At 42.1% G+C, this 26942-nt stretch overlaps 1 protein-coding gene across 7 annotated transcripts in view; it reads left to right on the top strand.

Annotated features, from left to right (window-relative positions):
- Window positions 1–25309, top strand: part of MPDZ (multiple PDZ domain crumbs cell polarity complex component) — an 832961-nt gene extending 807652 nt beyond the window's left edge. For 6 of the 7 annotated variants that reach the window (XM_078675898.1, XM_078675897.1, XM_078675895.1 and 3 more), the window contains 4 exons: window positions 3423–3527; window positions 12500–12612; window positions 20274–20397; window positions 24317–24608. In XM_078675898.1, the coding sequence (XP_078532024.1) occupies window positions 3423–3527; window positions 12500–12612; window positions 20274–20397; window positions 24317–24463 (489 nt within the window). In that variant the 3' untranslated portion in view covers window positions 24464–24608. Of the gene's footprint in view, window positions 1–3422; window positions 3528–12499; window positions 12613–20273; window positions 20398–24316 lie in introns of all 7 variants that reach the window. The other variant, XM_078675896.1, reaches the window with a different exon arrangement.
- Window positions 25310–26942: the final 1633 nt, after the last annotated feature.

Here is a 26942-nt window from a genome sequence, read left to right as displayed (position 1 = left end):
CCTTCTTCTTCTTGCTTGTCTGACGAGGCACGGTTCAGGGTTGCCCATAAATACTAAATTTAGCGGCGTTTGAGGTAGGTACAGGTTGGGACCAATGGGTCCCTTCCTTGGGGTGGGGACACCCGCTAATATGCCACCCTCCAGTCGGAGGGGGCTTAAGCCTCACTCTGGTTGGCTGGGTCCCCCCACCTTCAAGATGGCGACGACTGAAAGTTGTGCTTCACCTCGCATCCCCCACCTGAGGGGTGGGGTTGGCACAGGTGGGCACACCTCTCCTCCTATCTTGGTTTTCCCACTGACTCTCCCTCCCAAAGTGGGTGTTAGAACCGGTGGGGGCCAGTTGTTGGGAGCAGCAAATTTCAGGGTCAGCTCACAAAGCGAGCAAGCCTTTGAAGCTTCCCCTTCTTGGACCCTGCCCATCCTGGGGGAGGAGGCTTGGCACCTCCACCCAGGATGTGCATTGTTTCAGGACCCAGAGAGCGGGTGGCTCTAGACCCAGGGGTCCCGAAACATTTGTGAGGGTGGCAGCCGGCGAGCAACCGCTCAGTCGGACACTAGAGTTAGGTCGTTCTTCAGGGGGAATCTCTAGGATGCCCTCTGAGTGTATTTGGCATTAAATCCCACACTGGCATCAGTTGATGTGCTGAGATGTTTGATACCAAACGGCCCATGTTTCAGCAGAGCCATTATGATGCTGTGGAGTTCGTAATGACAAACTCCCAGACCATATGCTTTTTATGGCTTTACTGCATTTACATTGTCTAAGAATGGACACTGTTATAGTGCATCTTGCTAGTGGGGTGGCTTACCTATGCCATAGGCAGTGGTTTGTAGGCATGGCACACAGGGATGTGTGCCATGTCGAGACTTCACTTTTCTCTCCACCAAAACACGCAGCCTGCTATGGCAGTGTGTGTGTTAAGGTACAGGGCCTCTAAGTGTGGCACAATATGTGTTCCAGTCCTTAGCGGCCTTCGCTGGTCACAGTGCCCATGGAATTCATGGTACCATTTACAAGGGATGTACATGTGGCCACAGAGTTGCCAATTGGGTTTGCAGCAGTACAGTTTTAGGGTAAGAAAATAGGCCCTGGGTACTTGGTTGGCAGAAATGCAGGGCACACTTAGTCAAAGAGCATCAAAATCAGGCAAAAAGTGGGGGCAACCATGCAATAAGGGGCACTTTCCTGCACACCCCACTCCAGCCTACCCCTATCCACTCCTCCCCACTCAGATCCACTCCAATCTTGCCCAATTAGCCACTCCAATCTTGCCCAATCTATCCCACTCCAATATAGCCCACTCCACATCACTCCATTGTCCAATCTACCCCACTCCAGTCTAGCCCAATCTACCCCACTCCAATCTAGCCCAATCCACTCACTCCAATCTAGCCCAAATAACCCCACTTTAACCTAGCCAAATCCGCCCGCTCCACTCTACCCCACTCCAGTCCAATTTACCCTATTCCAGTTCAATCTACCCCTCTCCACTTTAAACCACTCTACCCCAGTCTACCCCAATCTACCCCACACCCCCTTTTACTCACCCTGGTCTCCTGTTGAGACTTTTGAATTTGCTATCGCATTGTGTTCCATCACCTTGATACATGTGTTTTTTCACATTTTCATTTTTGTTTAATTTTTGGTCGATATTCTTTTCTTGTTGCACAGCACAGTTCCTACCACTCTTCACGTGCTGGTTTGTCTTCTCCTACACACCTCTCAACTCACTGTCATCTTCCTACCTTCTCTTCTCATTTTTCTTCACTAGGTCCACGTTCTTAATCTTTTTCCTCAATAAGTGCTATTCTTAACTGTGTATCTGAAATTATCATTGAGCACTCTCTCTACCCTCGCATTTTAGTTTTGTTTTCACATTGTGTGTTACTTGCAGAGCAAGGACGTGTTTTGCCAAGAAAAAAGTGCCAAAGTTACTTTATGAAGTGAGGTTTTCAATGGGAATGGGAATAAATCAAAGTTGCACTTTTCAACAAAAAATGCAAAATGCCAGACCCTGCAACTGACCTCCAACTGTAGACGGCACAAGAAATAATGTGTTTTTTTTATAGCTTTATCGTGGTATTGGAACAATTGGGAGTTTGGGATTTGTATGTACCCATTGCTGGAAGAAGGGCTGTGTGATGACTTTTTCAACATCTCACAGAGAACAGTCACATAACCCTTTTCAATTTTTGTTATACTGTAGCTAAATTATTCCTGTCATGTTCTGAGACTTGTTTTCACATTTGATCGTCAGCCAACATGAGTGGGCCATGTTCGGCTCTTAACATGAAATTGACTTCTTGTTGCTACCCAAGTCCTTGTGTGACCATTGCCACAGTATGTGGTTTATATTTTTCCATCCTGTTTGCAAGGTACTACAAGCATTTGCTGGGACTAATCTTTTTGATTCTCCTTTTTTGTTTCAATGCATTCTTCAGTGTGATCTAGAAGTTATTTTATGTTCATGCTTTCTTTGTTGCACCATTGATTGAAATACAAAGCAAAAGCAATTTGATGAAAACAAAATAAAAGCAAGGCCAGAAATATATGATTAAAAAGAAACAAATTTAAATTGCATCATAGTTTCCCTTCTAGGTTAATGAAAAAGTTTTATCTAGGTTTTATGGTTTGGGTTGGTAAATCGTGAAGAACTGCTGCTTTTGCATCTGTTGGGTGTGTTTTACTTTCATTTAAATATTGTTAATGATCATGGTAGACTACTGACAACGGATCAACAGTAGGTTGAGCTCCAGAAACTGAAAAGGGACTCTTGTTTGAGTACTCCACTTAATAATTTGATACATTGTTTATTCGTGCCCTACCTAAACTCTCCCTCTTGCTCTAATTCCAACACTCCCACACCACAATGCCACAACCAGCTTTCAAACGTTTAGGATTCCTCAGCTTCCATAACTTTAGTGCAGCATGTGGCCTACCCTTCCTGTGCTGAGGTAGATTTGGGTTAGTCCTAAGAGGTTTCCATGTTGTCCTTCATTGAAAACGCCCAGCACTCTTACAAAATCAAATAAGGAACTGATAGAACTGTTTGGGCCTTCCCTTTGTGTGAATGACCCAGAGGTCATCTTTTAGCACCTAACTTGGGCCACTGCAAGCGTACTATACCCTTAGTTCCAGAAGCCTCAGTCCACCCCCTTAAAAATAATGTGCCCTTATTAACGGATAATCCTCTTCTCTTCATCATACTAGTTTAGAAGTATGCTCTGTCTTCTTGCCATGAATCGGTTGAAAATAAAATCTTTTAAGAGGGCATATTCATGTATTTAACTGTTGTCTGAGGATAGTCGTCTCTTTAGAATGATGTGCTTTAAAAATCACTAGGTAATTTGATGTTATGAAGACCTGTCTACAGTAACAATGCATTTCTTGTCTCTCTTATATCCTTGTATCCTCATCCAAGGTGGGAGATCGGATTGTCAGCATTTGTGGAACATCAACGGATGGCATGACGCATTCCCAGGCTGTTGGAATATTAAAGAATGCCACTGGCTCTATCCAGCTGCAGGTAACCTACAGCCCTCTACTGATCTGTGACCTAATTAAGAAGCAGTTTGAAACATTAAGATTTAATCCAAGAAAAAGTTTGATTAACTTCTTTTTCTGTAATAATTCCAATGTAGGCCATGGTTTTGCATCAGCCAATTTCATGTTTTCTTGCACTCAACGTCCAGATTTGACAGTGGCCAAATTCGGACTGTGGAGGGAGTGTCACTGCAACTGTCTTTAGCCCTACAGATCCAAACCGCTGAAAATAGACTGCCTCTGGTATTTGGTTTTTATGCTATCTTTTATACCCACTAGGTATTCATATTGCCTTAATTGAGAAGATGGGCATCCCATTGCAGTGTCCTTTACAGTGACTAATAGCAGAAGAACTAAGCGGCACTGACAAATACAATAAGCTGTTAATATATACTGTATATCAAGCGAATGTAACAATCCCAAGAACAAATTAATACAGTTGCCCCTGTAAAAAATGCACCTTTTATTGCACAATCTTTCAATTCACATACATGGTTTTGCTCTGTACTCTTCTCTTGAGAAACTTGGACTCAGTAGAAAGAGCAGCCATGAAGAAAAAAATGGTAGGAATAGGTTAAACACTTTTGTTACCACCTCTTACCCCCCCCCCCTTAACTTTATAAAGTACCTTTGTGAATTATGTCACTTGTTTCAGTTTTGTTTTGGGAAAACACAAAATGAACTTTTCGTGACAGGTTCTATACTTGGATATATTGCTAAAATGTAAGCCTTACATGTGACCATCGGAGCATTGAGTTTTAAGCTAGGTGCTAATAGAGTGTTTATGTGAGAAATATGCCCAACAAACACACCAGAGTATAGACTGCAAATCAGTAATGAGTCTCAATCCACTGGTCCTGTCATCTTACTCAAGAGTCCTAGGAAAAGCAAAGCATTGTTCTTGGTAATTTTGCAGGCACACATAGTCCGTCTCAAGTGCTGACTCGAAATTCATGTTTGTCCAGTTTTAGGCTTTTCTGCATGACACTGACACTGCTCACACACATGGCCTTTTTTCTAAAGTTGTACATGGCCTTTTTTCTAAAGTTGTACCTTAAACTGTGCAAAACTAACTATGTGCTGTTGTGTCCTTTTTCTGATTCAGCATACACTTTGCTGATCACTAAAAGAGTGAACATGTTTCCCCTTATCTGCAGTGGTGAAATCGCTAACTTAAACCCAACCCAAGTTCCATTTTACCCTAACATTTCTCCTGTCCTCACCATTCTTTCAGAAGTAAAACAAGCTGCAGCATACTTCTGGTCTAAGCCACAACAATCTACTTCATCATCTCTTCTTTTCACTGCCAGCCTCTGCCTCCTGTCCTTAACTCAAACACTCTTCAGTTGTGGTATTCCCATACAATAGCCTACAAAGTTGCATCTCATCCAATACTAATATTGGAGACCGGACCCCAGAGCTTCGCACTGTCAGAGCCTAGATTGGTGACATACCTATATTCTTGTTTTGCAGGACAGGCTTTTGTTAACAGTAGGATTACTTTCTGCCACACCAGTTTTGGCTGTTGGACAGATAGTCTTTCCTTTTTTAGGTCTCGTCTGAGCCAGCGTATGCGACGCTCTGGCGAGACGTTTAGTATGTTGGCTTCAGAAACTGCTACCATGGCCTGGCCTAGAGCTTGCGGTTACACGTATGAGCTTTCCTCTCGCTCTCCCGCGCGCGCGCCTTGCTCTGCTTCTCTGTTTTATTCGCGCAAACTCCCTCCCCCTCCCTCACCACAGAGGGCGTCTTTTCACTTTCAGCCCGGCCGCACTTCAAATCCCTCCCACTCCCTCACCACAGAGCGCCTTTGACCAGGGTAACTGTCCCTAGCTGACCCGCGCAGAGTGTTTCTGAGAAGGTGCTGGAGGGCGCGGTGTGTCTAAGCTAACATTCTTTGAGTGGTTCTGAGACGTGTGGCGCCAGAAGTGCTGTGAGCTGGTAGTGCGTTTCATAGTTGCCAAGGTTTTATATTGCTAGGTGTGACATTTTCATAATTTCAATGTAATTATAAGTGACATTTGAACGACTATGAGTGACACTTTGTAGGCTATGCCAATGCTTGTTATCTGAGTTACCCGAATTCCCCTCCAATCGGGTACAGGCCATGTGAATATATCGCAATAATGAATCTTTCTTTCACGTTGTTCGGAACAAAATGCAGCTTTTAAAAAGCGCCTGCACAGCCTGAGAGCCAGCGCTCGGCACCACAAAAGAGCAACGTCTCATATGTTTCTTCTCACGAGGCTTTCAAATACATGCAGTGGAACGTCCAGCCTATATGTTGCCATAGTAGCCAGCGGTTGCTTTTCATACTGGCTTTGCCTTTCACAGACCAGAGTTTGGGATTTTACTGAAAGGTTTGACGGTCTGTTAGCAGGTGACATCCATTGCGGCTGCTGTAATACATCCCTTTGTATGTGGTCACATTTCAGCATATAATGTGCTCTGAACAAGTTTGACATTTTTAAGTGCCACTTTCGATCTATTGTCTTTTTTTTTCTTCATTCCAGTTTCTGTTTCGGCACAAATGTATGCCTACAATCAATATTCAATGTTCCTTCCTGCCACAGGGATGTGAGAATTTAGAATAATTCATCATTCTCGATCTTTGTTCCATTCTTGAGATGATTTGGTGCTAACTGTGAACCCAGGCATCGCTTGTAAAATCAGCAACCTTCGCAGTGTCAGGCCCTGCCTACACAATCAACCACCCCTGCAAACAAGCATTGGCATCGCCAATAGGTCTCGCTTTTGGGACCTTATAAGTATTTAGTTATGCAGCACAATATCCTTGGTGCAACAACATCAACTGCTGCATGGCTAAACACTTATAAGGTCCCAAAGGTGAGACCTATTGGCTATGCCAATGCTTGTTTCTAAAAGGTGCTGGCATAGAGAGAAATTCATAATGGACACAATGACTGTGAGGTAACCAGGCATCCCGAATGCAAGGCTGACCTAAATTATTGAACTTTTACAGATAAGCTTGACATTTTGTCTGAGGGTCTTGCGATATTTTGCAGTATTTTTTTCCAAACATGTCATTGTGAATTATAGCCTAAGAACTCAACTTTGCTTTCACCTCTCCAGAGGACATTGCTCTAGATAGCCTTTGCTTTAATTAGGTGCTGTTTTGCAAACCTAAGCCATATAGTAGTGTTTTATTTGGAGTGAAGGGGTTTTTACTGGTGGTCATTCCATTAAAGCCATACTTGTTGAGTCTGTTCTTCATGTTACCATCATGAACTCAACATTTACCATATTGACTGAGGCCTGTAGATCCTCAGACATAGATTTGGGATCTCTAGGAGCATTATGTGGTCCGATCTTTGGGTGATTTTGCTATGACGCCCACTTCTGCATCAATTGGCAAAAGTCTTCATCTAGGGTGTAATTAGAGTCTAACGTCCAAACCTTGGATAGACAGAGGTATAAAACAAGAGTGCATGTTGGCCCAACCTTATTTAACTTATACCTGGCAGACTTGTGCTCTCAACTTGATTCCACCAGCTCCCATCCTCCAAAGCTCAGTCAACAACTAAAAACTTCACTACTATACACAGATGGCATTGATTTATTGAACCTATCTGGCTTAGGTTAGCAAAATCTGTTAACATTCCTCCACCAAAATTGCTCGCCCAATGAGTTATCTATCAAATTTGAGAAAACAAAGGTAGTCATATTTGGCAAATGGAAAAAGACATGGCATTGCCAGGGAAGCCTATTGGTCAAAAGTGGAAACTACAAGTACCTAGGTGTATGGCTCCAGGACCGCTGGTCCCATCGAATGCATTTAAATACACTGAAAGCAAGGGTGGCTTCACAAATCTCAGTGCTCCAAGTCCTGGCAACCAACTTTCAAAGTCCAACCTGGCAGCCACTGCTTACAGATAAAGTCAAAGTTACTACCAACGTTTACATATGGCCTGGAAATCATCTCCGGAATGTTTGCAAGCTTCTTGTGCATTACTCAGAGGAAAGTCTTTCCCCTCATCTTCCTACTGCCACAGAGCACCTCTCTGGCTCAAATCAGAGTAGAATTTGGCCTTCAGGATCAAGAACTGCTACAATAGGGTTCTTTTCTCAAGTATGCATCCCTGCTGAGACAGGCGCACCCAAACTCACTAGGAGCCTTGTAATGGCAAGAAATTAAATCCACCACACCCCCAAATACAAATTCTTGGTCAGAGAAAATAGCAGTGTCAGTTAAACACCTGAAGGCGGAACAACTTTGGCAAAAAACCCTACCTCACTAGGCTTTTAAGCTAGCACTGAGCAAACAAATCAAGCAGCTCTCCTGGCGAGAAGACAAAGCATAATTTAGACTGCACAGCCATGAATAGATGGCCATTAATACATACAAGGCACCCTAACCACAGTCCTACTTGGATGCCTCCTTAAGAAAGCATATCAAAATAAAAGTGTTCCAAGCCAGATTCAGGCTTTTTCCTCCACTCGACGCTGTTCTAAATTGGCTTCGTACCTACAGAGGACAAGTACAGGCTTTAACAATATCCTCTGGAAGACATTTTGCACATACTATGCATATGACCAGTTTTATTACCTTGGAGCAAAATCTATCTTATAAACATCGTCAATTTAAACGGCATCATTCTTGCCACCAAGCAATTTTGTTCTGCCTGAGGGTTCAACTACAAGAACCATGGCATACTTTGTAAAATTCCTTTTAAAGGTGGATCTTTCATCAAACAGTCCACATCCAAATCCACAGGACCCAGAACAGAGCACGCATATAACCCGTTTTTATCACTGACCTCCCACCCCCATTTATTATTGGATCAAAACTTGACAAATACACTGCACTTTAGCAACTCATCACACATCAAGCCCATCAGATATTATGCACTTTGCTGGGACTCACATGGACTCGGTAGCATACGCCCCTCCGTCGCTTACCATCTCAAGCAGAAGCACAGCACTGCAGCACTTTATTTTTGTTGGTTTTTGACCAGGAACATTCTTAGCCCACTATGACTAGCTTAAACTCTTTTTAACTTCTCTTTCTTTCAATTTTTACAGTTCATGGTGTACCTAATGTACTGACTATGATTTTTTCACTCCATTTCGGTAGTTGATTGCAGTGGTTTTTATTAATAATGCAAATAAAGTATTTTTTTTCATTCCAAGCATGTCATACATTCTAGCCTAAGAACTCAACTTTGGTTTCATCTGCCCAGAGGACATTGCTCCATGCCTATGGTTTAGTTAGGTGCTGTTTTGCTAACCAAAGCTATACGGTAATGTTCATTTGGAGTAAAGTGTTTTTTACTGGCAGTCATTCCATTAAAGCGATACTTTTTCAGTCTATTCCTCATTTTAGAATCATGAACTTAACATTTACCATATTGACTGAGTCCTGTAGATCCTCAGACATAGCTTTGGGATTCTCTTGGTGTGAATTTGCTGGGACGCCCACTCCTACGTGGATTGGCAAAAGTCTTGACCTTCACCATTTGTAAATGCAATTCTTCCTTTTACACTATTGAAAATAACGTTTGACCGATGCATGATGTGTGTATATTATGTCCAAGTAGTAGCACTTCCTCATCATCAAGTAATCAGATGCACTTGTTTATAGTTTCCTGCTTATTTGAAAATAATTACACCATTATATACATAAAGGTGTAATTATTTTTCACTCAAGGCTTTTGAATGTTGGATTTTTTTTTATATATATATATATAGTAAATGATGACACATTTAACATAGTGTGTGTTTGTCACATGAGGTTAGATTTAACTCATGATAGGATGGATTTGGTGAACAATATAATACCTACTAGTGGTCGCCAGTAGAGAGTTATAGTTAGGACAGTGTTTCCATAGGAAAAGCGTTTTTTGACTTTCCCTATATATTTGGCGCCGTTTGACGTATCTTTAAAAAATGTTCCAAAGAATGTGTCAAGTTAGGTCTTGTTGTGCATGGGAAGTTGCTGAGAAAAAGGGGGGGGTCGAAAAAGTGTGTTTCCCATATTAATTCCCATAGGAGTTTTGAACAAGACTACAGCCCGAACCAATGTATGAAATTACACCAAATTTGGCAGAAAGGTAGATTTGGTTATGCAGATCACGCTTTCCATTATTTGGTGTAAATCTGTTCAGTAGCTTTTGAGAAATTAAAAGAAATCGAAATTTGTATATCTACGATCATGAAGCCTTCGCAAATAATAATGCGCTTGTGCAGAGATCTGCAGAGCTCAGATTAGCTGCCAGCACTTCAACCAGGAAGTGGTGGCAGTCATCTTGTGGCTCGGCTTCATCTGAGTCCATAAAAAAAAATCAAAAAGAAAAGGGGGCAATGTAGGAATACCCTGACCCCTTAGCTCTGGTCTTGAAATACCAGAGGGACCCGCCACGGCAAATCAAGCACTTTTTAAAAAAAATGTTGCCACGAAATTGCAAGGAATTTGCACCAAAAATTCAAACGGGAAAAACAAGCGCTGTCTCCCACGATTGCTTTTAATTAAGCCCCCGTGTTTGCCAGGTCCAGGGGTTATGCCTACTTTAATAAATTAAAGGAGTGAAGCACACCTGGTCTCCCTCTATTGGCCTTTTTTTGCCCTGGGGACCACCACCACCCCAGAGCTTATGTTTAAGGTTAATATGGGGGAAGCAGCCTGGACCCTGGCGACCAAAACCTCACTGGGGCTATAGATAAAATGAATAGTGGGGTCCACGCAAACCCCCTGGGACCACACCCCGAGGGGTGTATGTTAAAAGTGATAAGGTGGGCAGTGCAGACCTCCTCGGGACCGGGGCTATGAATAAAATAAATTAGGGGGCTGTTCAGTCCCGCCCCAGGGACCACTACCTCCGCGGTGCCAAATACAAGAAAGCAGGGGGCCCACAACCCAGAGTCTGCTCCTGCTATGTCCTGAGGTGCCCACCCCCAGGACATAGCTGTTTGCTTTTGCTTGGCGGGTCCGGTTCCAGGGGGCGGGAACTGGCAAAGTGCTCCCGCCTGCTGGAAGCGGAGGTTTCATCTCATTCCCTGCCGCAGACATGCAGGCAGGGAAAGAGGTGAAACTATTGCTATTGTCGGAGCTGACTGAGGTGGATGGAACATCCTCGGGCGCTTCTTTTTCCTCTAAGTTCTCCCCACCTGACTCAGAGATGTCAGAGTGGACAAAAATAGGATTCGGCTGGTGTGCTGAAGGTTTGAGTGATTCCTCCTTTTTGGTGCGTGGGGATCAGCCACGCCAAAAGCTGGCATTTCTGTAGAGGATTGTGACATCCTGCTGTGTGCCCACAGTCTGACCCGGCGCTGCGATAGTCTTCTTGTTGCAGAACGCCGAGCAACAGCCGTTCTTGTCGTGCTCTGGCTACCGGTAAAGATTGCATGGAGATCAGCCCAGAGGTATTTAGAGTGACATTGGGGACATCTCGTGAAAGGCGTCCTCTCTGTTACCTAGAGTGTAGCTTCATTCTCCAAGGGGTAGGCAGAGCACACAGTGGTCTGAAGGGCGCAAGGGCCAAAAGGCCTGATCAGTTAAAGACAACAGATTGAGGAATGGAATCAACACCGATATCGGAGAAAGCAAGGAAGAACTTCTCACAACAGGGTGCAAGGCAATGGACTCTGAGGCCATAATGGGTATTGCAAAAAATTTGTCAAGACCAGGAGTGTGGTGATTCATGTGTGAGCCTGATGGCAGAGAAGAACATTCTATAATGAAGTCTGTGCCCTTGCGCATCCAAGACCATAGGAGATGTCACTGAGACCTCATGACTCGAAATACTTTTTCAAAGATAACAAATTGCAATCATCTGATTCCAACACCAGATGGTAAGAGTATGCAGAGCATGTGTATCAGTAACTCTACAGGCGAAGAACAGATGTTTGCAGGATAGGTAACATAATCCTACCTATGGGATCTCGGTCCTACCAAAGTAAAAAAATACCCCCCAAAAATAATTAAAATCTGAAAAAAGGTCTATTGTGATCATCACCAACACAACTCAGAGACATTATCTTTTTAACTCATTGGACAATAATGGCTGCCAATGCCTAGGGCCTGCAGAAAACCCATGTTGTGCACAACCAAAGGTTGTATGCAGTGGAAGTGGGGTGCTTATGGTCATTCGGGCAGAGGGCCTGACCTTTGGCCAGGGCCTTCAGTCAAACTCGGCTGTATATTGCAGTGGCAAAGGGAATAATTTCAAGGAAAATGTATATAGTGTACCTTAATGTATGTTTTAAAAAACTCAGAAATTTGCTTAAAAGCCTACAGTTCTAGTTACGAATTAGACTAACAAGTCGGTGAAATTCTTCAGTCAGGAATTAATCTGCATTCTATAAATCTCAAAACAGTTATGGAAACAATAACTATTACACCAAATGCAATGCATAACTGATTATATTCAGTGCTATTTTGGTTTTAACATTCTTAGTAGACCAAGACAGAAAAAAGAACACAATGTGTCTAAAGCATGGAAAGAAAACTCCTTATTCATCAGGGACATTTGTTTCTGTATTTCAGAAACCACCATTGTCTTCAGAGGTATATACAAAGACACATGCAAGGACGTCTTCATGACGTAACCATTCTCCTACTCATTGTAGATGTGAAGATGTTTCCACCATTTCCACAAAATGGCAACTCATAGTACAGCTGTGTACCACATACACTGCCACACAACTGCCTAAACCCATGACCATCCTTTTAAGGCTCTGCTTACCTTTGTTGCTGCCTCATGTTTACCAAACTCATTTGAATATAGTAGCTTTAGGATTTTACAACTCATTAATTTGTTTTATTTTATTTTCTGAATCTGTGTGATAGCACAACCATTTTTTTGCAAAGATTGTATATTTCCCTTATTTTAAGCCTAATTAAACACCCTAACTGATAATGTTAGGAAAAGCACATTTGTGTGCTATTACTGCCTTTGTATAACTGGTCATCTCTTTTTCTGTCATCAAAATATTCAGGTTGTAGCTGGAGGAGATGTGAGTGTAGTCACAAGTCGGCAACAAGATCAAGCTGGTGCCAGCGTCAATTTGACTGGGCTAACGTCCAGCAGTATATTTCATGATGACTTAGGGTAAGCATGTGCAAGTCATTTAGTGAGTGAGAGAGATTTATTAACCATCCTATGCAAGGTAAGTTGTGTATTCACTGTTAGGTGAATCTACATTATGTCTCAAACTTGCCAGTTGAATCTGTGTTTTCTATATTTGAACTGTTACTCATGTGTTATTTATTATTATTATTATTGGATTTGTGAAGCACATCAGCTACTCAGTGAGTGTATCAGCACTTTGCAGTAAAAATCTGATCCCAAACTCAGAGGTGCTAAAAAGCTGACCCAAAAAGCCATGTCTTGAGGAGTCACATAAAGATCTGAATGTCCACAATAGCACGTTGCTGTTGTGAGAGGGCATCCCACTCCCTGGTGACCAGATATGTCTAAGAGCTGCAGCCCACTTTTTTCTTTGAATTGAGGTAATCCCACCAGCAAGGAGTTGGAGGACTGGAGTGACCTGGCTGGTTGGTATGGGTTGAATCTGTTGGATAGGTTCTGAGGGCCTTTGTGATAAAAAGCTGTGTGTGTGGTTTCTTCTTTGTACCCTGGTTGCCTCTTCACCATTTTGTGTGTGAATTTCAGTTGTTTATATAGAGAGGAAATTTAATCCGAAGATCATGAGACTTAATTTTTAATTCATCCTTTGCTGTTCCTTTAATTTCAACCCATTGTACTACAGAGCATTTAATTAGCCACAGTTCTCTATGAGTGATGTGCTTAATGGGAGAGGGGATGTGGGGTCGAAGTGACTGCTCCATGCATCATCATGTCTTATTCACCACCCTAATTATAAGCAAGATCTCCTCAGAGATTTTTATGAAGATCTCTACAAAGTCTAACAGTGATGGTTTCAGATCTATTTCTTAGCAAATAACACCCCTCAAAAGTTCTCTTCCCAGTCTAACAAGAAATGCCTGCCCTCCCACAGCAAGGTTTATCTCCAGCTTGCTCTCAAAATCTTTTTGACAGTCTAATGACATTTCACTCAGCCACAGCTGATAGAATCTGATTCAACTCGAGGACAACTCGGGAGATTCTAGCTAGGTTATGTAAAGTCCCTTTGTTCTCTGTGCCTAATTAACCCATGTTCTCTGTGCCTCTTTATCTGCAGCAATGAAGATCCACAACTTACTAACTCTAAACCCCTATTGCAAATATTATAGTAGCAAAAGGGGCACATGTCACCACATAAAACCTTTATCGCAAGACTATGCAACAGCTCCATTGGGCCAAGTACATCCTATTACCTCATGCTATAAATTAAAATAAATGCAGACTTTGATACTTTGACAAACTACATACCTATCTCTTAACACTCCTTGAGTCTTGAGGATATTCAAAATACTCATAAAATTCATAACTCTTAAAATGTCTGCCTAGCTGGAACAATGTTAATGCAACTTTTGTGAATATTAGGCAAGAGATCAAGAAGCCACAGTCAAACCTGTGCTCTGATCCATTGTAAACCCTTAGCAACATTTGATAGAATTGGATGCAAGGACTTGTCCTGAGTCTTTTTGAGCCCTGAAGGAATGGCAGTGCCAATTTAATCAAATCACATTTATAAGGTACAATGTGCATGCTTTCTCTATGCTAGAATCACCATATATTGCATTTTATTACGCTGATCATTATTAGTGCCAGCCATCTAACGTATACACAAAACATACCTTGCAAGCATCCTTAACAACAACGTTTAATATTACTACATGTACTTCGATTGTACATGGATCCATCTCTATTTCCAGAAGAAAAGTGTGGAGCAGAAGCTACTCATCTACGGAGTAACACATTCACTTGTGTCCAAAAATTGATTCAAAACGACTGATTCTGCCCTAAACCATCTTGCTACTGACACCTAGTCAGACACTATCCTATTGTTCAATTAATCTCAGCTCTGGTGCCTTGCCGTACGTCCTTGCAAACAGTTTGAAATGTGGCAGTTACTTTAAAGGTAGTCCTGTCTTTTAAAATCTAAAGACTAGACTGGTGCTAAAAAAAGGCTTCTAGCATCCATGCTTCTCGTGTGGAGCCAGCTTCTTCGGTTCCTCCAGATCACTACTTTGTTGATGTTTGCAATGGCATTGAGGACAAACTTAAAGTCATATACTTGGCCATCTCCTTCGAAAGCTAGAACCATAAGAATGACATCACCCCTGCCTGATATTTCCACATTGTCTTCCAATCAAGAAACATCTGAACTTAAAAACACTCTGCCTTGCCCACAAGCATGTTCATTGTATTACTCCCTGATACCTCAACAAGGTAAGGCAGTCATACTATTCAGTATACTGTGGAAGGATGGTGTCACATATCTACCAAATGTTTGTTGAATAATCTTTTTTTCCACAAGCACCGACCCATCTCAGATCAAAATGACAGTCACCCAAATTCAAAAACTGCTTTAAAAATGTCTCAATCTCCCTACCTCAAGTATTTTTCCTCAAATTTTGCAGTATTCTGACCAAAGTGACTCAACGTTCATACATACGGAAGTGGAAAGGGCATTGACTGCCCTGGCTTCACTTGAGCCATGTTGTTATAGTAGGGTCAGAAATCGCTGTAAGGGATACCTGGCTGCCACTGCATAACTGAATACTGCTGATATGCACACTATAATATACTTGTATTAACGCTACCCTTGTTTCTTAATCAACACAAACTAACTTTTTCGAAAATTCATTTATATGTGACTCGCTCCTCTCTCACGAGCTGAGTGGTCGCTCCCAGTGTATCTGGTATCGTAGCGCTGCATTGCCTCGTGCTGTTTCAATATTGCCATTTAATTCTGCCTACTGTGTGCTGGTTTACCGCTTTGATTAAATTGCGCTCTGTGTATGCTATTGTGCTGTTTAAAGTCTGCTAGCGCGTTTACCTCTAGTTTGCTCCCCCCTCCGCCTCCATTTTGTTTGTTGTTGTCCTTGTGTGCCCGCCCCGCCTCCCAGCTGAGACGCCCTCCCACTGAGCAGAAATAGCGCTCCTCTCCCTGTAGGCGCCGTGACTCGCTCCTCTCTCACGAGCTGAGTGGTCGCTCCCAGTGTATCTGGTATCGTAGCGCTGCATTGCCTCGTGCTGTTTCAATATTGCCATTTAATTCTGCCTACTGTGTGCTGGTTTACCGCTTTGATTAAATTGCGCTCTGTGTATGCTATTGTGCTGTTTAAAGTCTGCTAGCGCGTTTACCTCTAGTTTGCTCCCCCCTCCGCCTCCATTTTGTTTGTTGTTGTCCTCGTGTGCCCGCCCCGCCTCCCAGCTGAGACGCCCTCGCCCCTCCCCCTCCACTCTCCATATATGACAGTAGTTCCCGTGCGCAGCGTTCACGCGCAGCGACCGCGCCCCATTCGCGCCGAAGGTGCGCCAAAGGTAAGCCCGTCTACGCCCGTCCGCGCCTGGACCGCGCCCAGCGCCAGACCCCCTGCCCCTCGCAATGCCCGCCCCGCCCGCATTTCTTACGACTCCTCCACCCTCCTAGCCCTCAACCCCGGCCGCTCCCCCAACTGCGTCCAAGCCGCTCCTGGACATACCCATGGACCTTTCTCCTGCTACTCCTGCAAATTCATCGGCTCCGTCAACAACTCCGCTACGATCACACCTCAGATTCCCGACCCCAACCACCTACAATGCATCCTGCTCAACACCCGATCGGTCCACAGGCACGCCACTGACCTATGGAATCTACTAGACACCATCTCTCCAGACGTCGCCTTCCTAACAGAAACATGGATGAACGCCTCCTCCGCCCCAGACATCACCATTGCCATCCCTGAAGACTATAAGATCACACGCAAGGACCGCACCGGCCACACAGGAGGAGGAATCGCTATCGTCCATAAGAAATCCATCCACATCTCAACCAGCTCTGACGCCAATCTCGCCAACTCTGAACACCTTCACTTCCAGATCCACATCGACCCCAAGACCACACTCAGAGGCACCCTCCTTTACAGACCACCAGGACCCCGCGCAAAATTCAGTGAAGACATCACGGACTTCATCACTCCACACGCGCTCCCCTCCAAAGATTACATCCTACTGGAAGACCTCAACTTTCATCTTGAAAAGAACAACGACCGCAACACCATCACCCTCTTGGACAACCTCGCCAACCTTGGACTTAAACAACTGGTCACCTCCCCCACCCACATCGCAGGTCACACACTCGACCCTATCTTCACCTCCAGCAACCATGTCTCCTTCAGCCACACTACGGATCTCCTCTGGACTGACCACAGCTGCGTTCACTTCACTTACAACAAGCCGAAACCCATCAACCACCCCCAACCAACTCTGCAAAGAAACTGGAACAAAATCACCATCGACCAGATCTCCTCATCGCTCCTTCTAAACACCCCAGCCCACTCTTCTAACCCAGACCAAGCCGCCACCAACTTCACCCTATGGTTATCCAACAGCGCCGACATCCTAGCACCACTGAAAAAACGTCAAAGCAAACCTGGCAGCAAGAAGGCCTCATGGTTCAACGATGATCTTAAGAAGTCCAAGAAATTCTGCCGCTCCCTTGAAAAAGCCTGGAAAAAAGACCCAACCACTAGCACCAAGGACGCCTTCAAAAACGCCACCCGCATACACCACCAACTAATCCGAAAGGCCAAGAAAACAGCATTCAAGGATCGACTAGATAACAACGCCCACAACAGCAAGGAACTTTTCAACATCGTCAAGGAATTCACCAATCCCTCGGCCAACTCCAACGACATCACCCCATCTCAAGCCCTCTGCGACTCCCTAGCCTCATTCTTCCACAACAAAATTGCAGACATCCACAACAGCTTCGACAACCAACCCAGCGACCAACCCACCCAACCATATGCTGACCTTTCACCCCCCTTGAACACCCTTAACGAATGGAACCCAATCTCCACTGAGGACACCATCCGCCTGATGAACTCCATCCACTCAGGATCCCCCACAGACCCATGTCCTCACCACATCTTCAACAAAGCAGACTCCGTCATAGCACCGCACCTCCGAGACGTCATCAACTGCTCCTTCAACTCCGCCACCTTCCCGGAAAGCTGGAAACACGCTGAACTCAGCGCCCTTCTGAAAAAACCCACAGCGGACCCCACCGAACTCAAAAATTACCGCCCCATCTCGCTCCTTCCTTTCCCGGCCAAAGTCATCGAGAAAGCTGTCAACAACCAGCTCGCCGCTTTCCTCGAAGCCAACAAATCCCTCGACTCCTCACAGTCTGGCTTCCGAGCAAAACACAGCACTGAGACCGCCCTCATCGCAGCAACAGACGACATTCGAACTCTACTGGACAATGGAGACACAGTCGCCCTCATCCTCCTCGACCTCTCTGCAGCCTTCGACACAGTCTGCCACAGCACCCTTTTACAACGCCTCAGAAACATCGGAATACAAGGAAAAGCACTTGAATGGATCACCTCGTTCCTCACAGGAAGAACCCAGAGAGTCCGCCTTCCACCTTTCAAGTCCGAGGCCACTGAAGTCATCTGCGGCGTACCACAAGGATCCTCACTCAGTCCCACCCTCTTCAACGTATACATGAGCCCCCTCGCGGCCATCGCACGCCAACACAATCTCAACATCATCTCCTACGCGGATGACACTCAACTGATCCTTTCACTCACCAATGACCCCAGCACCGCCAAAACTAACCTACACGAAGGAATGAAAGAAGTTGCCGAATGGATGAAACACAGCCGTCTGAAACTGAACTCAGACAAAACAGAAGTCCTCATCTTAGGTACCTCCCCCTCTGCATGGGACGACTCCTGGTGGCCGGAAGCCCTTGGAAAAGCACCCACCCCGACAGACCACGCACGGAACCTAGGTGTTATCCTGGATTCTTCACTTTCAATGAACAGACAAGTCAACGCCGTCTCCTCATCCTGCTTCAACATTCTTCGCATGCTCAAAAAAACATTTCGCTGGATCCCCACCGAAACCAGAAAAACAGTCACCCATGCCCTGGTCACAAGCCGATTGGACTACGGAAACACCCTCTACGCAGGTACTACCGCTAAACTCCAGAAAAAACTCCAACGCATCCAGAACGCTTCAGCCAGGCTCATATTAGACATCCCGCGTAACGAACACATCTCTGGTCACCTGAAAAACCTCCACTGGCTACCCGTCAATAAGAGGATCACTTTCCGGCTTCTAACCCACGCACACAAAGCACTCTACGAAATCGGACCAGAATGCCTCAACTCACGACTTTCCTTTTACACCCCCTCCCGCCAACTATGATCTTCAAACCAAGCCCTCGCCACTGTACCTCGTATCAACAAGACCACCATGGGAGGTAGATCCTTCTCTTACCTGGCAGCTAAAACATGGAACTCACTTCCCACCTACCTTTGCCTTACCCAGAACCACCTAACATTCAGAAAGCAACTTAAAACATGGATATTTGACAAGTAATCCTCCTCCCCTCCCTAAGCGCCTTGAGACCCTCTGGGTATGTAGTGCGCTATATAAATTCCTTGACTTGACTTGTCCAATGCATACATTTGATAATATCTTTTATTGTGATTAATTCTTATCATTAGATTGGGGAGCTGGGAACAAATACTTTACTGAACTTTTGACTACATGATAGCATAAAGCTTGCCACCGAGAGGTATACCGGCCATTAAAGACCCTTACTCAAGTTATAGGCCAGAGGTGGGGATCTATAACTAGACATAGGGCTTGAAAGTCCAGTATATATGAGGCTGAAGGTTTATAATGTTGTTAGAATATGCTGGCCATTAAGGATAGAATGTTTGAAATTAAAAGGGAAACCAAAAAGACATAGATGGGCATGTTGGAGAAGACATTAGTGGGCCTCTGCCACTCCATTGACATAAATGAGGTTCCCAGCAGCCCCATGGTCAAATGCAGGTTAGATCTAGATTGCAGTGGAATATTAATATGACTCACTGGAGCAATGGCTGTATATGCTCCAGCAGATTCAATCTGTTTCAGACAATAAACTAATATCCCCCAAGCTTGTTACATCCTTAAGTCATTATACATGCCTACCCTACAGTATTAAATGTATGCTTGTAATGCAACTGTTTTGCTCTAGAATTAGGAATTTTGCCTAGAGCTGGCCATTTGTAGACTCATTTTGGAACAGGCTTTTGTGTACCTCCAATAAGATGCAGCAACAAATACTCGTTTGAATACAATAAACATAAATGCAATCTGAAGTTTGTGTCTTCATGTGTGAAGCTCTTCAGGTTTTGGGTTAGTCTTTATGATTCATAAAGATTGACTATTACAAAACCCCAAACAATGTATTCATAACAACAAGGTGACTTTCCATTAGAGTAAGGAACAGTGTAGAGCATGTGAATCTAGAGTAGGTTCAGACTATTACATGTAGTTCGCGTTTATTTGATATCAACAGTAAGATAGTTAAAATACAATAATTTTTGTGTCGCACTGATGACTTTATTTGGGATGTCTATAGAAATCATAAAGATATGTATAAATTATGAGCCCGGTGTTGCACCTTCCCACAAGAAAGGTGGTGTGGCATGGCAAAAGGGGGATTTCTCCAATGTTGGTGATTAAACAAAGAAGTACCCATTTTCAATTGGAAATGCACTGTGTTTTGTTTAAGAAGAACTTGTGAAACTAAAATTGAACTGTGTAAAACAGCCTGTGTTCTATACCAACGTTCTTTTTCTGTTTTTTAGCCCGCCACAGTATAAAACCATAACACTGGACAGAGGACCTGATGGCCTTGGATTCAGTATAGTAGGAGGCTTTGGCAGCCCGCATGGAGATTTGCCCATCTATGTCAAGACAGTGTTTGGCAAGGTAATGGCCAACATTTTAAATCATTAATTATATTTTATAGTGCAGGGATATTCGTTACTATTTACATATGATTTAAGCATCTTTCTATTACTATGAGGTGCAACAGTTCATATCTGCCATTTTTAGTATTTTTTCTATGTGGAATTTATGAAATACATAATATAGAAAATTAGCCCATCTTCAGAAAACTGAAATATTTAAGCGTTGACAATTCAGATGTGTAAATAACAAAAATGAGCAGCTCATCATTATGTCATCTGGTACTTCTCTATGTAGTTGTGTTTTATTTTTTAAGGAATACCTTATGAGATAGCATATGTTAATGCCAAATAAAAGATATAATCAACTTTATATATGTGTTGTTCTTCTTGTAATTAATTCTTCAGGTGTGTGCAAAGTTAATTCAAGGAAATATCTTTGATTTCTATTAGTAGTGTTCCAAATAAGCTATTCAGTTTGTTCATGTTCCAGCTAGTGAGTGTCATTGCAAGAGCTATATCGAGGATTGTCAAGAGGAAGAAGGGGTGTGCTCTGAAGTACAAAGCTTTTTGGATTTGGCATTTAATATCCACTTGAAACTTACCACCATGTTGTGTATTTAACAAGTGATTTGGTAACCTCTTTGTTTTGTCAGAAGGCTGAAAACCTGTAAAAATGGAAATAGTATATGAATTTCATGGGTATGGTTGTACTGGACATGGAACCAGCAGTTTGTCTTTGAATATTGGCTCTCCAAAAGTACTGCAAGACAAGAAAGGTCTCTGGTGCGTCGCTCCCTGCACATTCTGTGGAGAACAAATTGCTCTGGGTACCTTTGAAAAAGCACTGATTTTTATTGAGAATTTTCTGTAAATGGTACACAGATTCCTTTTAATTTATTCTTGTTTACCTTTTTTATGTAGTAACAATTATTAATTTGAGGAATTTGTTTGCTATTGATGTCTGAGTTCAAGAGGAGTTTGTTCAGGGCGCTGAAACCATAGGACAGTGTTAACTAAGATTTGTGACACAGGAAACCAAGATAGTATGGCATGGTATGCATTTGCTGATAAGCCTTTACTTTTAAGAAAGTTTGCTGATTTCAGTTTCATGTTCACAAGAGCAGTAATTGTCATTACAAAGTTCCTTCCTTAAGGTTTAATAAAATCTATAAACAGTCAACCCTTAGGATACAGTTTAAAGTATTTTCTGATGCACATTATCAGTTCCTATTTTTCAATAAGACTCTTAACCTGCTGTTTTAAGCTGTAAGTACTTATTTGAGATTCGCAAGACACGTAGAGTTATACAAAATCTAAGTGTCCAACATTCAAAATTGGGATTTGCTGTAAGTGACATGGGAGATATTGCTTAGTTGCCTATGCACAGCAAATAAACGACAATCAGATTATTTTTGAAAAAAGAAACAAGTTGCCTACTTGTAACTGTTTTGAAAATGAAATGAGTTATAATCGCATATGCAGCAAAGAATATCACAATGTAAAATCAATTCATAGATGCTGATTAAACAAAATGTAACAAAGTGCATATAACTCACAATTTGACTCCCAATGACATCACAGTATTGACCCCGGTTCAGCTTCATTTACACAAGAGCTATTTGCTGCTGGTGTTGGGAGAGGACAAGAGAAATAAATAGAAACCGCAGAAAATAGTTTGTTGCTGCTTTGGCTTCATGTTCTGCAAGAGTATGTGTTCCAAGGCCTGTGCCAATGATTGGAAAGGGATAGGAGTTTCTCCCCCAAGCTAGCCCAAATTCATGTCGATGAGTAAATTCACCTAATTCATAGGAGTTAAATGTTAACAAACATAATGCTTGAAATACAAAACGATGCATACAAGATGGCGCTAACGCTTGGAAAAAGAAGATCCTACATCATGGGAGTCATCACACTTCATTGGTAAAACCCTGCGTAGCTTCTGGGACTTTATATTAGCATACAATTTATCGGATCCCTGATTACTTGAAAGATTGGAGGCACCAGCATTTGCTGATGACTCTTTTCCGTTCCCCTCTTCAACAGCACAGGTCGAATCTGAGCTAGTTACCAAAGCCTTGGATGGCACTTATAGTAAGTAGTTATTATTATCCTTTGTGGAATTGCAATCCTGTAAATTAGAGCCTCACCCCCTCACTCTACGAATTTAGTTGACAGAATTTTCCCACTTCATAGTCACTAATTGTCACCTACATACAATTCCCTGGGTAGAGTTGGGCTTTCTCATGCCCATTTGAGGAATCTATCCTAACACCATTGCTTCTCTGAAGCAAAACAAACTTTTATTAACATAACAATCTGTACATGCTCTTTGGTCTCTTGCTACCAGGGATATTTTGACCAACATTATGTTTCTAGGGGTATTCATTGTCCAAACAAAAATACCTGTCTTTCCGTGGGTTTCTATTCCTCAAAGCAGTTGTGGTTAGCCTGGGTGATCAAAAAATGAAGAAGGACAATTCCTTAACTACCTCTTGCTCCTTTGTTGATCTCCATTACCCATCATGACAGAGCTGAAATGGTTTTTATAAAGAGAGATATGAGGGTGTAGTAGGACCAGCTCTGGTCAATGCAAGCACATAGCGTTGTGCTGGGCAACCTCTCTGGCAACAATTGTATAAGGTGAAGGCACTGTTAGAATATTGAAAGCAATTAGGCTATGTGGAAAAAAACATTATATTACTGTTGGTAATAAAACTTTCCGTTTGCTTTAACCTTTTAGACTGAGTAGGTATTGTCAAACCCTACCTGATTCTAGAGCCTAGATTTGCAACATCTGGGTATGCACTTATTTCACCATGTCCTCTTCATTATAGTCCAATGGGAGTTATAAGAGCTTCCTTTCACCAGATTTGAGGAACAAATGGAAAGAAGAAAGGTTGATCTCTGAATGGCCTTTAATGACACCAAGAACTCCAGAATGTTCTTATCTCTAGTCACCTAGGGAATACGTGGCTGTGCAGCAGATTTTGATATATTGCTTCATGATAAAGTCTGCAAGGAGTGTTTCCTCTGGTTTATGCAGCTGATCTCAGAGAAAATGTGCTGTTAGGAACTTAGAAGTAACATGCAAATAAAATGCATGTATATTTGCCTTTACTCATTAAGGTGGCAGAAGCATTGAAGCATTACAAAGCTAGAAAGGCACCTTGTTAGACCTAGTACCTAATGATTTCTGTAACAGTGTCCTTAAGGTATGGGATTGGAGTTGGCTATGAAAATTTTGAAATTGGTCAACAAAAACTGCCCAATTTCTTTGATATTTTTGCCAAGAAATGTCCTGGTGAAAGAGCTCCTAACCCGAACCATGAGAGCTAAGGGCATTAGTAACAAAGTAGATGAAAGTAGAACAACTGTGGACACAATTGAGCAAATCCCTCCAGCTCAATCTTCTAATTATGAAATATGTTACTCTTAGGAAAGGAGATTTCTATTCAGGGTTTATTGATCTAAAAGATGCTATCATGGATGGACGAGTTAGTGTTTGGTCCGTTTCACTATCAAATATTTCTACATGGATATAATTTTGAAATTGTGGGATCTAATGGAGAGATGGAACTACTGAAGGACTTTTGCCCTAAATAGGTGTTGTCACCAACTTCTTTTTGACTTCTTGTTAAGAATTTGAAGCCACATATTAATCCCTTTAAAGTGAATGCATCTACAAGAGGGCATAACCCCCATTTTAATTGTACATTTTTCCAACTATGTTACTTTGATACCTACACAGTGAATTCTCTACACAATTGGTTAGAGTGTTGTGGCACTTACTGTATGGTTAAGAAAATGGTTACTAATTCAACAAAAACAAACATTTTGGAGGTTTCAATTCCAGAAGGCTGGTTTTTATGTCACCTTTATTGCTATGGTGAAGCACAGGGTGTCTTTTTATAGTTTCACTGTGCTCTCTTTGATTGCAGGGGGCAGCAGCGGAAGATGGCCGACTTAAGAGAGGTGACCAGATCATTGCTGTGAATGGACAAGGCTTGGAAGGCGTCACCCATGAAGAAGCTGTGGCAATCCTTAAAAGGACAAAGGGTTCTGTCACTATGACTGTGCTGTCCTGATACTTCTGGAAGTCTCCCAAAAAGCTTGTCCATTGATCATTATTGCAAAGACTTTTTTACAGAATTAAAAAGCACAGCCGTGTAAAAAAAAAGAAGTATTTTTTGTTGAAAGATTTTAATATGTTTTGCCTTCCCTCTGCTGCTGGCAGTGTATTATTTTAATTCTTTTACATGGGGAAATGCAAGTGTTTTAATAATTACCAACTATTCCGTTGTCTTCTGCTTCCAGCACATCCCCAAAGAAATATGACACACATTTGCATACGTTTTTTTCCGTTCACTTTTTCTTGTTTGCAGGTAAACAACAATTCAGGGTACAGCTTCTGTTGCAAGTGTTAAATCTTGTTTTAATGGTGACATGTATGCATTGAATGAAACAGTGTAAAGATTGTTTTTCATTTATAATTGCACTCCCTGTATAAATTGTTTTAAAATAACAGTAGCAGATGCAAACAATGAAGGTAAACCTGAGAGTTTTACAGAAAGGAGTGAATCAGAATGATTCTACACTTTAAAAGCTGGTTAAAATGTAACACTAAAAATCAAGAGTAGTTCATTAAAATGGTGCGTAGTTGTATCACTGTACAAAAAGTATTTTTAAAGCTTATACAGAATGCCGTTGGAATGTCAAGCAAGCACTGTGGTATATTTTTAATGTTTTATGTGTGTTTTAATGAGACTATTTTTATATAGCTGCTAAACTACAAAGAACACTGTAAAACATTTGTATGCTGACTACTCACAAGTGATATTTTGCGGCTTTGCTGTGTTGCCACTGCCGTAAGCAAGCTAAAATTTCTTATTACTTGTTAAGTTTTTGACTAAACACTGAGTAGTTGAAAAAAACAGAGTATCTTGTGTGGTTTAATTTGACAAATGTGTATTTTCAGTCCCTTAATATAAACAGAAATGTAGAATTGGTTATTAAAATGTACCCAGAGCAGAGTGGTCCAGTAAAATGTGTCTTCAATCTGCACACTCCTTAGTGGGTAAGATCAAATACTTTATTACGGGTCAGCCTTTGACCTCCAGTCATCAACTGCCACAGACCCCTTCTCAATCCCACATTCCATTACTACATTCTGAAACAAGCACAGAGTAATTGATGCAGGTAACACCATATGAATGCATAGACCACACTTATCCCGCCTTTAAATATAAACATTTCAAATATCACACAGAGAAATATAATACTTAACGCCTTATTAAATAGCATTAACAAGTAAGAAGTATCTCATATACTGATGCTACAATAAATCTGTTTCACTAATTTTTCTTCAAAAAAGAATAATGAAATAATATTCAATGAAAATATGTACATGGTTGACAATACATGGACATTCCAGCTAGGAAATGAGAAGAGAGAACACTATCAATGTGAACTACAAAATTCCTACTAGTTAAAATAATCCTTTGAATAAGTGAGACATTTTTGCACTCTTATGCTCATTGTTCTTTCAAATAGATTATTGTGCATTATGCGATTATTAATGGCACTTTCTTCATTTCTAACCACCTCCTTCCCCTGATTTGGCAAAGAAGATTCAATCTAATTATTAGATGACTTATTCTGCAACACAACAACACAATTGGTATTCCAAATCCTACCATCATGTGTTAGGGCATTTAAAAAAAGTTGAACCACTTTCAGAATGCTAGAAAATGTAGGCCATTTTTCTTGCCCATCTCTTACCCAAACTCTCAGCGGTACAGCCATCCAGCGTTTTCTCCGCTCTTGTTTTTCCATTTGTCTTGTCATTTATATCATCATCATCAATTGCTTTATTTTGATAACTTGTATCATAAAAGCATTAGCGACATTTGTACAGCGAGTAAAAGAATGAATTGATGCAAATAATCGGTTAATGCATGATTGAACTGGAAAATGTGCTTACGCAGTACTTTAAGACATAATATTGCACCACTAGGCATAAAAACAGTTATCTAAAAAGCTGTACAATACAAGTTTCTACAAGTTCATTGCTAAAATGACACATAATTTAAAAACAGATATTTAAAAAAGATAAAAACTTGACAGTGCAGCCCAACAGGCTTATATAAAGTGCCAGTGCATTTGCATTGTAAAGAGGTTTTCTTGGGTTAAGGTGACATCTCAATGTGGCCTAGAGTATAAAGATTAAGGCACCCCTCACAAGGCTTTTTGCCTGACTGTTCATGCATAGCTTGGAACTTAATTACTCCGTAAGTAGAAAGCACTTTAGTCAGGTTTCAGTTTGCGCAGAGCAACCAGAGGGCTTCCGGTGTGACCTAAAGCACAAAATTAAGGCACCCCTTGCGAGGCTTTTTGCCTGACTATCCAAGCATAGCTTAAAAACTTAGCCACCCGCAGGCAAAAAGTGCTCTTCAGTCGGATTTCAAAATGCACAAAGCGGCCCGATGGTCGCGGGTACCCATGTGTCTGCAGATCGGTTTCAACCATTTAGACCTCGCTGTGTTATAGGTTGCCAAGCAAACATGA

The sequence above is a fragment of the Lissotriton helveticus genome, chromosome 2_1 (assembly GCF_964261635.1).
Source record: "Lissotriton helveticus chromosome 2_1, aLisHel1.1, whole genome shotgun sequence".
NCBI classification, from domain to species: domain Eukaryota; kingdom Metazoa; phylum Chordata; class Amphibia; order Caudata; family Salamandridae; genus Lissotriton; species Lissotriton helveticus.
This window is presented reverse-complemented; position numbering and strand designations above follow the sequence as displayed.